A 15,388-nucleotide genomic window follows, 5' to 3' on the forward strand; every position below is an offset into this window, starting at 1 on the left:
CTTTGCAGCCCCAATTCAAAATAACCTCAGTGCAATATTTTAAACAGGAAAGGCTTAGTAAATCTCCTTTGTTAATTGGCTGGCAAGTCATAGCCTGAAGTGAATAACTAAAAATATACCTTCCAACAGATGCTTACAGGCTATGCCATTGATTGTGTGTATCAAGGAGAGTTTAGGATTTAGTTTTCCTGTGGTTTTATTAATAACCAGTGACTTGTGAACTCTGATTTTCCTATTGTACTAATTTAGGTGGGATTCATTTTAGGTGGCATTTGGGCCCTAGTAAAAGTAAATAAATAAACAAGTAAGTAAGTAAATAAATAAATAAATACAAAGATCTTTGAAGGTCTTCTTGACCTGTGGTTGTTTATTAATGCTCAAGTTTTCGACTAATGGGAGATAAAATTAAAATGATAGTGAGAACAAGACTGTAGAAGGCCTTCTAAAACATCCTTATGTCATTTGCCTTTTTTTTTTTTTGAGGCTTTCTCCATTTTATTTATTTGGGAAAATAAAACGACTTCTTTCCTTTGCATGTGGTAGAGATATATATTTATATATAATTTCTTTTGTGTTTGGAAATCCCAAAGCTGAGTCTGTTCATATTTTTTTTCTGTTGTTTTTTCCTACTAATGCCTCCTCTTCCCCCTGCCTCTCTGGCCCAGGCCCAGGTTCTGGGGCAGGTGCTGTGAAGGGTGAGTGGAATGGGCATGATTGCCAAGACAGCCATCCACCCAGCTCAGAGATCTGGTGAGGGGCACCAGAAGGGGCTGTGCAGAAGGACAGAGGCCACAGGGGCACTCCTGTTTTTGTGGCGGATGCACCCCTCATTAAACAGTCAACAGTCATGGGAGGAGGTTGGTCAGGGGTTGGGGGATTGCCGACAGTAGTTAGACCTACAAATCCCAATGCACACTAAGCCACACTGCTATGCATGTTGATGTGAAGAAGGGAGAGAAAAGGGAAAGTGTTAGTAATCACATCATGAGCTGTTGGTAGAAGGACATCAGACACTTGAGCTGAAGAAACAGTGAGGAAACCAACTCGATGGCAGAGATAAGAGCTTCCTGACCGTTTTACAATGCATTCTGTTTTATTTGCTACGTTTCATACACAAACACAATATAAGGGGGAGAAAAGAGATTCCAGAATAAGCCAGGTGTTTCAGACTTGCAGACCTATTGGGGCAGCTGGTAATATATTATAAATGTGACATCGTGATACAAGTGAACTTATTTACAAAACAGAAACAGGCTCACAGACTTAGAGAATGAACTTACGGGTACCAGGGGAGGAAGGGTGGGAGGAAGGGATAGTTAAGGAGTTTGGGATTGACATGTACACACTGCTAAATTTAAAATGGATAACCAGCAAGGACCTACTGTATAGCACAGGGAACTCTGTTCAGTATTATGTAACAACCTAAATGAGAAAAGAATTTGAAAAAGAATAGATTCATTTATATGTATAACTGAATCACTTTGTTGTACACCTGAAACTATCACAACATTGTTAATCAACTAGACTCCGATATAAAATAAAAAGTTAAAAAAAATTTTTTTAAATGTGACATTGCAGGGTAAGAGGTGATAGGCTACTGAGGTCTGTTGCTGACCTGGAGTGAAATACCGCTACTCAAAGACATTCAAAGCCAACTAAATCCATTAAGATAAGTGAGCCAAAACAAATGTCTGGAGCCTGCATTTGCCTCTTGAGCTATCAATCTGTGCTTCTTGGAATTATTTTTTGCCTGGGAAAATAGGGAATTGGAACCTAAAAGAAGTCTAAAATAGAATAATTATATCAGAAGGCAGAGAAAGGGCTTTCCTAGTGGCGCAGTGGTTGGGAGTCCGCCTGCTGATGCAGGGCACACGGGTTTGTGCCCCAGTCTGGGAGGATCCCAGGTGCCGCGGAGCGGCTGGGCCCGTGAGCCATGGCCACTGAGCCTGCCCGTCCGGAGCCTCTGCTCAGCAACGGGAGGGGCCGCAGCGGTGGGAGGCCCGCGTACCGCAAGAAAAAAAAAAAAAAAAGGCAGGGAAAGGATACAAGAAGGACTTTTTTTTCAATTACCCATCATGCCATAGTGTCTCTGTATCTTCTACTTGAAAATATTGAATGTCTCACAGCTTTCACTAAATGGATTATGTTGGGCAACTAAATTTCTTCTTTTCTCCAAGCGTGAAGTCCTGTGTTTTTATTGACTAAATCAGCAATCTTCATTGAACGGCCCTTCCAGAGAGAATATTCACCTTTCATCATCCTCAGTTTACTTAAGCATTTGTAAAATGGGTTTGTTTTTGTTCTGTTTTGGTGCAGAAAGTACATGGAAACCCTTGTTGTTGGCCAACCATGTTACCTTTTGTTTTGTTTTGTTTTTTATAGTTGGAAAAAAACATTGACTGCTGCTTTGAGGAGCTCATTAGCAATTATTAAAATTTTGGTAACAGTTTCTGGAGCTTTACCAGCAGAGATCTTCCAAAGAAGGCTTTAGAAGTTGAAGCTAAATCTGTGGGCTTTGCAGAGCTGGGAGGGGTGGGGTTGGTGGGAAAGTGTCTGCTGATGTCATTGACATGAAAAATAAAACAATTTTTTTTTCATTTATGAGATCACTTTAGCATGCAGATTTCATGTTGACCACTCCAGCTTCCAGGAGCCCCAAAATAATCCAAACAATGATCCTTTTTTATTTAGGTTGCATGAATGCTTCATCCAAGGGCTAAGGGAACTTAGACTGTGTCCTTGGTCTTCTGTAATATTTTATTATTTATTTTGGGCTCCATCTTTCTCACTTTGAGAGTTCTATACAGTTTGGCATAAACATATCAACCATAGACTGAAACAACCACCTTTCTCCCACTGGCATTTATCTCTTGGGGTAGCTTCTTTGAGGGAGGTGCCTTTACCCTTGGCTTTAGGAATTTAATGTGGTGAGATTATTGAGCCATTTTTTCAGACTCTTCTCCATTTTCACCACACTGTTTCCATATTAATTGTGTTGTTCAATTCTACTAAAGAATTACCCAACTTCTCTCTATATCGGCAAAGAAGCTCAGAGCCAAGCAATTAATCCTGACACAGGATCCATGTTTCAGTGATGACTAAGAGAGTCTGTCTTACTTTGACTGCTAGCAGGGAGCCAACGGTTTAAAATAGACCCAAGTAGACCTCAAAGGAAGTATCTAATTCACGAAAAATGATGATCATCATAATAATATAGCAAGTAGGGAGAAGGTCTTTCTCCACATTAACAAAGATCAGGTTTACATAAACATCTACTCTATGGATGTGACAAGGCTGAATACCATGTGCCCTGGAGGCTTGGTGCTTAAATTACTGAGTGAGATGTCAGGTATTTCAAGATCTTCTCATATTATTTCAGATCTGGAAATAATAGTTATGTGGCTTTGCCCCAAATGCCTGGCGTCTCCATGACTCTCTTAGAAGGGTTGCACGATATCAAAGCTTTGGTGATTCTAAGAAATGAAATCCAACCAGATGTTGAGAAAAAGCAAGATTCTCTGTTTCAGTGGTTAATACAATATTTTCTTTGTCTACAGCAAGAAAAGCCCAGGCTTCTCCAGCCTTTGGATTATGAAACTGTCATTGAAGAACTTGAAAAGACCTACCAGAATGATCCCCTTCGAGATCTCCTATTCTTCCCCAGTGACGACTTTTCAGTAAGTGTTGTCTTTTCAAGCCATCTAAGTTCAGGAGGGCCCCACAAGGTGATAGTACATCTTCCGACACTGTGTCGCTGTCTTTCCTTATAGATTTGGGGAGCTCAGCCCTCTTCCTGTGGGCACCCTACATCACCAGCATCACAGATGGAATGCATATCCAGTAATAGAAAGTGCCCAGGGCCTTCTAGAGCTTGAAGATTGGAGGCTCAGTGATACTGTGGCCACTTGGGATGGAAGGGGCATGGGGGGCTGCTTGGCTCCAGGTGGTACTTGTGTCCCTGCCAGGATCTTGGTTTCTAACCACTTACCTAGCCTCACAGAACACTTCCTCCCTTAGGCCATTTGCAACTGAAAGCTTCCAAGCAACTGGAACCAACCAAAGGCAGAGGCGGGACTCTCTTGGCACAAAAGGTGTAGGTCTTAAAAATCACCCTTAATCATGGTTGTCCCTTGTTTAGCCTTGTGGGCAAGGAAAGGTAGGCAAGCACATCTTCATGGAAGGATTTGTGATCTGAGATGTGTCACCTTTAGGACAATGCTCACTGGCACACAGAACTCTCCAGAGGGTAGTGCAGGGAATGAATAAAAAAGAAATTCATTTTGGAGACAAGCACAGTAAAGTTATGGATGATGAGCACCCATGTGTCCCAAGCATTCCATCCGTGGTCATCTGAAGCATGTTTAATTTGTTAGTGAATATCTGTATAAACAGATATTACCACAAGCAGATAGTAACCTTTCCTTTTTTTGTAAGAGAAAGGTAGTCTCAGACATCACAAACATGAACATCTTTTTTTGTGTGTGTGTGTGGTTGGATATAATTTCTTTCTTTTTTTTAACATCTTTATTGGAGTATAATTGCTTTACAATGTTGTGTTAGTTTCTGCTGTATAACAAAGTGCATCAGCTATATGTATACACATATCCCCATATCCTCTCCCTCTTGTGTCTCCCTCCCACCCTCCCTATCCCACCCCTCTAGGTGGTTACAAAGCACCAAGCTGATCTCCCTGTGTTATGCAGCTTCTTCCCACTAGCTAGCTATTTTACATTTGGTAGTGTGTATATGTCCATGCCACTCTCTCCCTTCGTCCCAGCTTCCCCTTCCCCCCCCCATGTCCTCAAGTCCATTCTCTACATCTGCGTCTTTATTCCTGTCCTGCCCCTCAGTTCTTCTTAAAGCAGATGAAAAGGCAGCTCTGAGGTAACCTGTGGCACAGCCACTGTCTGCGGAAACCTCTGACGAGTTGCTGGGGCCCCAGGGCTTCCACTTCCTCAAGCAGCCTCAAACGTCCATTCCTTCTCTTATCTTGGGGGCCTATCTAGCTTCTGGCTTCTAAAGGTTCATTTTCTTCACCATTCTCCATGAATGAATAAAAAAGAAGGTGTGTGGAAGTCAACAATTTTCTGTTCCAAGTACCAAGAATGATGGAAAGAAAGGAGACGATTTGTAGACAGGAAAAAAGAAACTCTTCTGGGCTTCCCTGGTGGCGCAGTGGTTGAGAGCCCACCTGCCGATGCAGGAGACATGGGTTCGTGCTCGAGTCTGGGAAGATCCCACATGCCGCAGAGCGGCTAGGCCCGTGAGCCGTGGCTGCTGAGCCTGCGTGTCCGGAACCTATGCTCCACAACGGGAGAGGCCACAACAGTGACAGGCCCGTGTACTGCAAAAAAAAAAAAAAAAAAAAGGAACTCTTCCCATCTGTTTTTCAGACTTTTAAATGTCTCTCGCTTGAGTGTTTGACACACTTTAAAAGAGGCTTATCTCGGACAGAAATCTCGTTTCCGTGGTCGGACCAGGCCACGGAGCCTGAGCTGCAAGCACAAAGTTGAACCACGTTTTAGTTTTTAATTCCGCATCCTCATTTTCTTTCAGACCGAGGGTAAACCTTGAAACAGTCTCTTTCTGTCAAACAGCACACACACAAACAACTTGACACTTGGAGCCCCTTTTCTTCTAGCTCTGTTACTCAGAAATACATCAAAAGCTCCTCCAAGTTCCCCCAGCTCAAGAAGAGAATGGAGGCATGTAGATGCGATGTAGCATTTGTACTGAATTTGAATTCATTTTTTGGCATCTTTCCACACTCATTTAAGTTAAGACTGGTCTGATTACTCTGTGTCCTTTGCTATCCTTAATGGTGTAAACAGAGCATATAATAATGTGCTTTGTTATTTTCCCAATATAAACATGCCAATAAATACACTGAATCCTTTTATCTTGGCCTTGCTTAAGACCCATCTGTGGCCACCCCCATTGCCTTCAAAACAAAGGGCAAACACTGTAGTATTTCCCGAGGGTTTCTCCATGATCTGGTCCTTGCCCATTTCTCAAGGCCATGGTCTTCCTCCCCAACCCAACCCCCCACCCTGTCATACACAGTCACCCTCATTCCCAACTGGGGTAAAATACTAGCACAATTCTGAACGTAACATTCTATCACCCCTCACACGATGTCCTTCCTTTATTCATTCAACAAATATATAAGGTATAATACCGAATGTTAGGTATTAAAATATCTCAGAATGGGAAGACAGCAGTGATGAGACAGAAATTTCCTTGTTTTAATGAAGCTTACCTTCTGGTGGGAAGAATCAGGCAAAAAAAATAAATAATAATTAATTAATTAGCAAGATAATTCAGATAAAGACCAGTTCTATGAAGAATGAACCAGGCCAAGTAATAGAAGTAACGAGAGGAAGAACTGAGCTGGACTGGATGCTCAAGGGCACCTCTGACAAGCCGACGTTTGAGCTGAGCTCTGAATTCCCAAAGAAGACCAACCCTGCTAAAGCCTGGGGAAGGAAGGAGGGTTTGGGGCTGCAGGAAGCTGCTTCGAAAGCCCAGGAGAGGTCTGAGATTGAAGAGCGGTATGGGTGGACAGCCAGAGTGGTCAGAGTTGAGGCAGGCAAGGACAAGATAAGACATTTGCATCCTATTTGAAAGGCAAGTGGCGAATCACTGGAGTGTTTCAAGAAGGGGAACAAGTGACCTGGTGCATATTATTAAAAGCTCATCTGGCCTCTGCATGGAGAACACATAACAGGGTGTAGAAGAAGCTGGGAACCACCTGGGAGCATAGCTCCCAATTGGCAGGTGCTCAAGAGACATTTGATGCCACCGTATCATCAGAAAATATTGTATTAGACAAACAGCTAAATTTTCATTTCCACGAAATGATATTTTGACAAACAAAAGGATAGTATTAAATATTATTACCACGTAAAGTTGCCAGTTTTTGAACAACATTCAGATGGATTGGTTTCCTGCTTTCCTACTCTACAGAGTAAGGGTTGACAAACAATGGCTCATGGGTGGCCTGTTACCTAATTTCGTACGTCCCGTGAACTAAGAATGGTTTTTATGTTTTTTAAACACTACCCTGTTTTATTTTCTTCATAGAATTGATTAAATAGTTGAAGGGAAAAAAGGAATATTTTATAACCCATGAAAATTATATGAAATTCAGATTTTGGTATCCACAAATAAAGTTTTATTTGAACCCAGTGACACCCATTCATTCACCTGTTGTCCATGGCTGCTTTCATGATACAGCTGCAGAGTTACAACAGAGGTGCAGTAATTGCAGCAGAGAGAGAGGGCCCTAAAAGATTTACTATCTGACCCTTTACAGAAGAAGTTTGGGGATCCCCACTATACAGTACAACCATGCTCATTTTGGGGGGGTTTCCTCTCCCTCCATGTGGAGTAAAGCCCTTCTTTAAATGCTCTCTGACACAGTCTGCTCCATCCACAGCCTGCATCACATTTCAGGGGTGTTGCTCGCCAACAGCAAGGCTTCTGTTCACCTGGCTAGGGTATCGTTTCCCAGGCCCATACTTAAGCAATGGGTAAGGATGCTCTGGGATATGTATGCACAGCCCCCAGGCACCCAATGGGAGGTAGTAATTGAGTGGCCACTCCAATCCCAAAGCATCTCAGGATGGAAGGAGGGGAGCGGCCCCAAACTCCCCACCCTCCCTCTAATGTTCTTCCCAGTTGTGCCCCACAGATGGAAGAATCTAGCTCACTTCTGTGTTTCCGTGTTACCAAGCACCCACGCTTGCAGGAGACATGATTCATTATTTGGTTTGTTTAATCAATATTTATTCAGCACCCACAAGGCACTGAATATAGAGCAGCACTTTCTAGACAAGAGAGACTGACAAGAAAAACAAAAGCCCAGTGTTTAAGGAGTGTGTGCCCTAATATGGATGAAAACTAAAATTGATTATGAATGCTTATGGTTAAGAAATAACGAGAGGGCTTCCCTGGTGGCACAGTGGTTGGGAGTCCGCCTGCCGATGCAGGGGACACAGGTTCATGCCCCGGTCCAGGAAGATCCCACATGCCGCGGAGCGGCTGGGCCTGTGAGCCATGGCCACTGAGCCTGGGCATCCGGAGCCTGTGCTCCACAACGGGAGAGACCAGAACAGTGAGAGGCCTGCATACTGCAAAAAAAAAAAAAAAAAAAAAGAAAGAGCAAGAAACAAAGTCTTCACCTGGGCCTCTATACCCCTTAAAGGAGATTATTTTTTAAGACAGGATTCCATTCACACTGCTGGCCCAAGCCATCATCATCCTTTTTTGCCTGGATCCCCAGAAGTGGTCTTTAACTGGTCTTCCTGCATCCTTCTTTTCCTTGATTGATTTATTCAATGGAAGCTTTTGGAAATACAAGTCAGATAATGCTACGCCTCTAGTTAAAACTTTCCAGTGGTTTTCCATTGCCTTTAGAGTCAAATCCAGCTTCTCACCTGGCTCCTGATAATCTCTGAGCCGTTTTCTCCTAGGCCTGTTTCCCTTGGTCACTACACAGATACCTAGCGTTCTTTGTGTTCCCTGCATTTGCCCAGCCCGCCCCCTCTGTGGGGCCTTTACACCCCTCTCACAGCTGGTTCGTGTCTTCCATTCATGATTCAGTTCAAATGCTACCTCTTCAAAGAACCATCTCTGATTTCCAACCTGCATTACCCCACCTCCACCCTGTGTTACTCTATCACATCCCCCTGTTTGCTTCTCTTTATAATACTTACCACTACCAAGGAAGATCTTGGTTTGCTTTTTCACTCTCTCACCATCAGTGAGTAACCTCAAGCAGGACAAGGATGTACCTGCCTTGATCATGGTAAGACCCCCCAGCAACTAGAATGGCACTTGGCACCAAGCAGGTGGAAAATGAATATCTATTTCACGAGTTGTCTTTCAGACACATGTATGTTATTATTTTAGAATATAACTTTGAGTACCTTTAGGAACCAAAAATCCTATTCTGAAATGAAATTTGAGAATAAAGAGAATGAAGTCATTGGTTTTTCTTGAGATCATTAATATGATACTTTCCTCTTTGACACAACTTAACACATCACCTTAAAAAAACAGAGCTAAATCCGGTTCCCTTTCCCCAGAGGCTCATTCCATCCGATACAGTGACTGGCACTTAGCTGCTATCAACAAAGGCTTATTTCCTCCCTGTAGCACCATGTACTTATTCACTTGCTTTCTGTTACTAGGCAAGGGAGAAGTCAATTCTTATCTGTATTTTAAGTACCCAACACGACGTCTGGCTCATGGGCATTCAATAAAGCTTGTTGAACATTGAATTGAAATCATCTTCTTCCAGATTAAGAAAACAAAGTAGAAGCATTTTCCTCTTTCTTGCCCCACGAGGTAGAAACCCTTCCTCTGGTGCGTGGGTTCTGGGAAAAAGCAGTGTGATCTTCTGTACTGCTTGCATCGTAATAATTACTTGGAATAAGCAGTCTAGATGCATTTATTAACTCATTCATTTCAAAACCATGCACTCCTTCAGTAATTGTATTTGCTACTCTTGTTTTTCTCATCTTTCTTTTTGAAGCTGGTAGTAATAGAAACTTAAGACCAAAAAATAAAGAACTTAGTCACCAGATTGTGGCTTCACGAAGTAGGAAAGGAGAGTAAGAAAGGAAAACAAGAGCTAAAGAACAGTTTGCACAGGGAGATCAGCTCGGTGCTTTGCAATGACCTAGAGGGGTGGGATAGGGAGGGTGGGAGGGAGGGTCACGAGGGAGGGGATATGGGGACGTGTATGCATATGGCTGATTCGCTTTGCTGTGCAACAGAAACTAACACAGTATTGTGAAGCAATTATACTCCAATAAATATCTATTTTAAAAAAAAGTTTCAAGGACACAGTGAATCATATCGGGGAGTGTTTCAGTCGAAGGAGAAACTGATACAAAATAGCAGAACAAAAATTGAGAAAGGCAGAAATAAGTTTCTTGATGAGAGAAAGATACAGAAAGCCTAAAGTGGCATCATTTCTGGAAGATGTAAAAATCTTAAAGAAGGAAGTTCAGAGGTCCAAAAGCAATACTGATGCTGTGGAAAGGCCACCTGATCACCTGTATTTCCATACCACCCACCCCTGTCAAACTGCTCTATTTCCACTCAGTTTCCTGGCCCACCTTCCGTGAGCTACTTGCTGTAGACAGCAAGGACACCGACATGAACAGGAAACAGTACTTCCGCTTGAAAGGTTAGACTTTCAACACTGGTCAGTGGCATCTTCAAAGTCAAAGGTCTACATTGAACATCTGAAATAGCCTGTTGAGAGAGTTAACATAATCTTCGCAAATCCTTTCTTCATATCAGTATTTCAGAAGTAGAGTCTCAGGTCTCTCCAATGCATCCTGAAATTTTCATGGCTTATTAACAAGACTTCGTGAACTGTGCTTTCTTAACATTTATTCTTTCATAGCATGTTTTTAGCTATAAAAAGCAACTGGTATGTGGGGACTTCCAGGCTCAACCACATGGGTCATTTTGTGAGAGGAAGCAGAAAGACTTTAATATCTTTTAAATGGAAAAGCAGAAAGGCCGTGATCATTTATTTTTTTCTTCTTGCATCTCTTACTGAGACACAGCCTAACATTTTATAAGAATGTCAACCTCTTTTTAATCCTTGGCTTCTTAGCCTGAAAAGCAGACTTTAAATGGCTCTCAGTGTTCATGCAAGAACACTGTGATTGCAATTTAAAAGCTAAGTAAGAGTCTTTCTCAAACTAGGTTATTCTTAGTTATAATATTGCTCTCGTTTACAAGCTAATGAAGCTGAGATTTGGAAAGGCTCATATTCAAGGATGTAGAGTAACTGTGATGACATAAATCAAACATAAGCACCTTGACTTTTGCTATTGGAGTTTCTGTCTAAACAGCGTGCTCTGAGCCTACTGCTTCTTAGAAAAATAAGGTGCATGACTTGGGGAAAATATTAACTCCCTGAATCCCACAGTGAGTGGTACCATTACAATATTGCAGAGAAGGGATTCTAGAGAGCTTACTTTAATTCAGTAAGGATATGTGGAGACTGCTCTGGACTTGATTGTGCTAGGAAGATATGTCCACATTAAGACTTCTATGTGAATATTCATAGCCTCATTATTCATAATCCAAAGTGGAAACAACCCAAATGTCCATTAACTGAAGAGTGGATAAACAAAATATGGTATATCCATGCAGTGGAATATTATTCAGCCATAAAAAGAATGAAGTACTGACAACATGGGTGAACATTGAAAACATTATGCTAAGTGAAAGAGGCCAGTCCCAAAAGTGTACCCACGGTATGATTCCGTTTACATGAAATTTTCACAGTAGGCAAATCCATAGAGACAGAAAGCTGATTAAGGTTGCCTAGGGCTGGGGAGAAGGGAGAAAGGAAAGTAACTTCTAGTGGATATGGGGTTTCTTTTGCGGGTGATGAAGATGTTCTAAAATTAAATAGTGATGGTGATTGCATAATCCTGTGCATAGACTTAAAACCACTGAACTCGCTTTAAAAGGGTGAATTTTATGGCATGTCAATTATATTTCAATAGCAGTGTTATTTTTTTAAAAAAGGATTGTTCTAAGCATTAAGGTAGGGATCATGCAGGTGGTCAGAGACAGGATACCAAAAAAAATCATAAAGACACATGTCTGCATTCAAGTACTTCATTCTTTAAAAGGGATAACAAAGTATACCAGAGACACAATAAAAAACATGGCAAAACATTTCATGTATAGTTATATTTTATCACCAAAGCAGATTTAATGTGGCTTGCTTACATACAAAAGTACACACACGTAAAATGACTGGCTAAATTAATCACTTGCAGAGCTTTGGGGTCCACAATATTCTACAGTTAAGCTGCAGACTTCATGGGTAATACAGACAGTAAATCATATAGTTCTGAGAAGAGAAGATGTATGTTGGATGAATTAGAGGAGATTTTCTAAAGAAGGTGGCATCTTTGTCAAACCTGAGATGAGATTAGGAAAGAATAAGGAAAGAAAAGGGTTTTCTGAGAGGAGGAGAATGGGCAAGGTATGTGCAGGCGTGAGCCCAATGCGGAAGAAAGAATGTCCGCAGCCACAGGAAAAGGTGCCCTGGCGGCTTGGCTGTGGTGGGTTGGCTCACGTCTTAGGCCTGTTGCTCCTCATGGGGCCATATCTGCAGGCCTCACACAGAGCAGGCTTCTTCACCGTACCTCCTAGGAGAATGAGCTTAGATCATAACCTCTGAGTCCTTGCCAAGGGGAGACCCTGGTGCAATAATTATATTCCTGTTGTTGGAACAGTGTGTTCTATTAATACTCACATTTTTCCATATGTAAAACGTTTCATCCTTACCGCCATGGAGGAGGTGAGACACATTTTGGAGCCTAGAAAATGAAGCACAGAAAAAAGAAAGGAAGTGACTTGCTCAGTGGTTTGCCTGTCCAAGACTAAAATGTCTTGAAGCAGGTCTCCAAAGTTCCCTAATTATATACTTAAATACTATGATGGATGAATCACCGTGCTTGACTTGGCTGGATGATGACTAGGGTCCAGTTATGGGCAACTGCTCACTATTGGTGCACTTCCCATACAGTTTAACCTCAGCAAAACAAGAAGGACCTTTCCCTTAAAGCACAATGAAAGTATTCATGTGAATTCTCATGTATGTAAAAAAATAAAATCACAATACTCTTCTGAATGGGGTAAAAAATGTTTTTCAAGCAACATATGTAGTATAAGTGTCTGCTCTACTTGGATAAAAACCAATATCAGTGTTTTAATTTGAGAAATTTAGGCGAAGATTACTTTTAAACACAGGCTTCTGTTGGAATTGACCACAAAGTGTTAGTTAATAGCCCTTATTGTGAGGCTTGCTGGCTTCTCAAGCTCAGATTGATGGGTTACTCTAAACACCATCATTTTTGTCCTCTTTTTTGAGCAGCTGGGATCTATAATACCGTCAGAGGGAGCTTTGCTCAGCTCCAACATAGGAAAAGCAACTTCTTTTTTAGAATTTGACAGTGGCCTTTGGCCAATTGAGAAATGGCCCCTACGTGCTTGGAATGAAGTCTTCTGTAGTCATTTTAGCCACCAGAATGGTAGCCGTGACAAAGCCCCCAAAACTACCCACTGCAGAGTAGAAAGAATCAGAAAGTGTCAGGGCCGCCGTGGAGGATGTCTGAATGTCACGGACCTGAAACTACAAACACAGGCCTGCATGCCTCATTTCATATATAAAAGGACAGTTTTTATTTCCAAATGCCTCATCTCTGGACAATAGGCCCTTATGAGACTCTCCCACCCGATGAGGAGCTCGGCTGAGTTCCAGTGCAGTCTCGGATCCGTCTCATGCTATTGAGCTCTAGTGATCGTCGACCAGAGGGTTTAGTAAAGAGAACAGGAAGTCTGTTGTGGCCAAGGCAATTTGTAGTGGTCTGAAAGCATCTAATTCTCAGAAAAGCAATTATTTGTAACCATGCTAATGCCCTTACTTAACAAATATGACTCCGTATACTTTTTTCCTATTTGATCGATTTATTTTTGCTTCAGCAGAGATACATGAAAGAAATTTAAAATGAGCAAGATGGGGTTAGGGGGTTAAGAGGTACAGACTGTTATGTATGAAATAAATAAGCTACAAGGATGTATATGGTACAACACAAGGAATATAGCCAGTATTTTGTAGTAACTGTGAATGGAATAGAACCTTTAAAAATTGTGAATCACTATGCTGTATACCTGTAACTTATGTAATATTATACGTCAACTATACTTCAATTAAAAAATGAAAACAAAAGGAATCAAAAATGAGTAGAAGCAATACAGTTCTTAAAGTTGAAATTGTATGGAGGTCTTCGGCTTTTTCACTCAAGTTCTCCAGCAGTATGACAAACTATAACTGAGGTTAATAGCATGTTATTATACATGTATTCCTTTTCTTGTATTTGTGTACTCTGTGCAAGGTATTAGATGTGCATGTTGTAAAATATTGTTTCAGATTTATCACCTGGTTACATGAGGGTGATTCAGCCCCAGATGCCTTATTTAGCAAAGAATCAACATCATCTCATAACTAGAGGTCATCAGGGATCACACATAACCATTGTACCTATGATTAATTTTTATTACCCCAAATTGAAGGAACTTCCAATCTCATACATTGAATATGAGCATTAGCCTGTATATTTGGGACCCTAATCATGGCATCACAAATCAAGTAGTCATGTAATTATTATTACTGGAAACCTGAGCCCACCTTCCAGAAACCTACCATTAAGAAAAAAAAGCTTCTTAAACCAGCTCAGTATTCACTCTATTGAACTATACCACAGAATACTGATCTTAGTGGGATGATAGGTTATGGTATAACTAAACAGGAAACTAAACTTTGGGCCCCTTTACTTTCCATCAGACTTAGAGTATTTTAAAGCAGCTATTATTTTTTTTAAAGGCAAGAAATCAATAAACTGTGGTGGATAATGAAAAAGAGGAATCTTTTGCTTTTTTATATAAAAATTTTATTATAAAATAATGACTGAAATATAGAAAGTTTTTTCAATTGGAGGAAAAAAATCCTTCATCTTGCCAGTAGATCACAATATGTAATGTTCCCAGAAAATGCATCGTTACACTGTGTATCTGCAAATTATCTGTCCAAACAGGAAATAAGTTATCCCCAGATAATTGAAATCCAGCGATAATCCCCAAAGCTCAATTTAGGCATGGATTTTCATCTTCTACTCCAACTTTTCAATAGAGTTTACTTACTGTTTATCTTCTAACAGAATGAATAACATAAAAGATGCAACTAGCAAAAGGAAATTCAAAAGGAATCAAAAATGTAAAATCTAGATAATAATAAATCCTAAATTGGCTCCAACACACTTCACGTGGGAGGTAATGGTTCCCTGTGCGTGTATCTATACTTGGCTTAAATCAACAGCCATGTCCTGTGAGCACTTCCAAACTCTCTTCACACAAACTGCAGTCAAATCCTGGGGCAGATGCACTGACCGAGGGGCTCTATATCTATGTTTCAAGATGAGCATTTATTTTCGCTATATAATGTATCTTGATTACAGTTTTCTTATTATATTTTGTCCTCTGATCATTACTTTTGTCCTCTGATCCTGTTAGAGTCACATGACATTCTTCCTGTTTCAGTGTCCAAATCCCATCTTCCCAATATGCACGTACATGCGTGCACGCCCCCACACACAGATACTCCCACACACTACACCCACTCACACATGCACATATACATACTCACACATGACAGACACACTCGCCATGCATACAGACACACGCTATCAAGTACAGCATACCTTCCTGCATAATCACACCAGACACACATCACACACACACATTCACACAGACATACTTACATGCTACATGCAACCACACAAGC

General features: G+C 41.2%; 1 protein-coding gene across 8 annotated transcripts in view; it reads left to right on the forward strand.

Moving 5' to 3' along the window:
- DOCK10 (dedicator of cytokinesis 10) overlaps positions 1 to 15,388 on the forward strand; it is a 288,876-nt gene that overhangs the window by 131,420 nt on the left and 142,068 nt on the right. For all 8 annotated transcript variants that reach the window (XM_060107388.1, XM_060107385.1, XM_060107391.1 and 5 more), the window contains one exon: positions 3,558 to 3,677. In XM_060107388.1, the coding sequence (XP_059963371.1) occupies positions 3,558 to 3,677 (120 nt within the window). The remainder of the gene's footprint in view (positions 1 to 3,557; positions 3,678 to 15,388) is intronic.

Source organism: Mesoplodon densirostris, chromosome 8 (genome assembly GCF_025265405.1).
Source record: "Mesoplodon densirostris isolate mMesDen1 chromosome 8, mMesDen1 primary haplotype, whole genome shotgun sequence".
Lineage (NCBI taxonomy): Eukaryota > Metazoa > Chordata > Mammalia > Artiodactyla > Ziphiidae > Mesoplodon > Mesoplodon densirostris.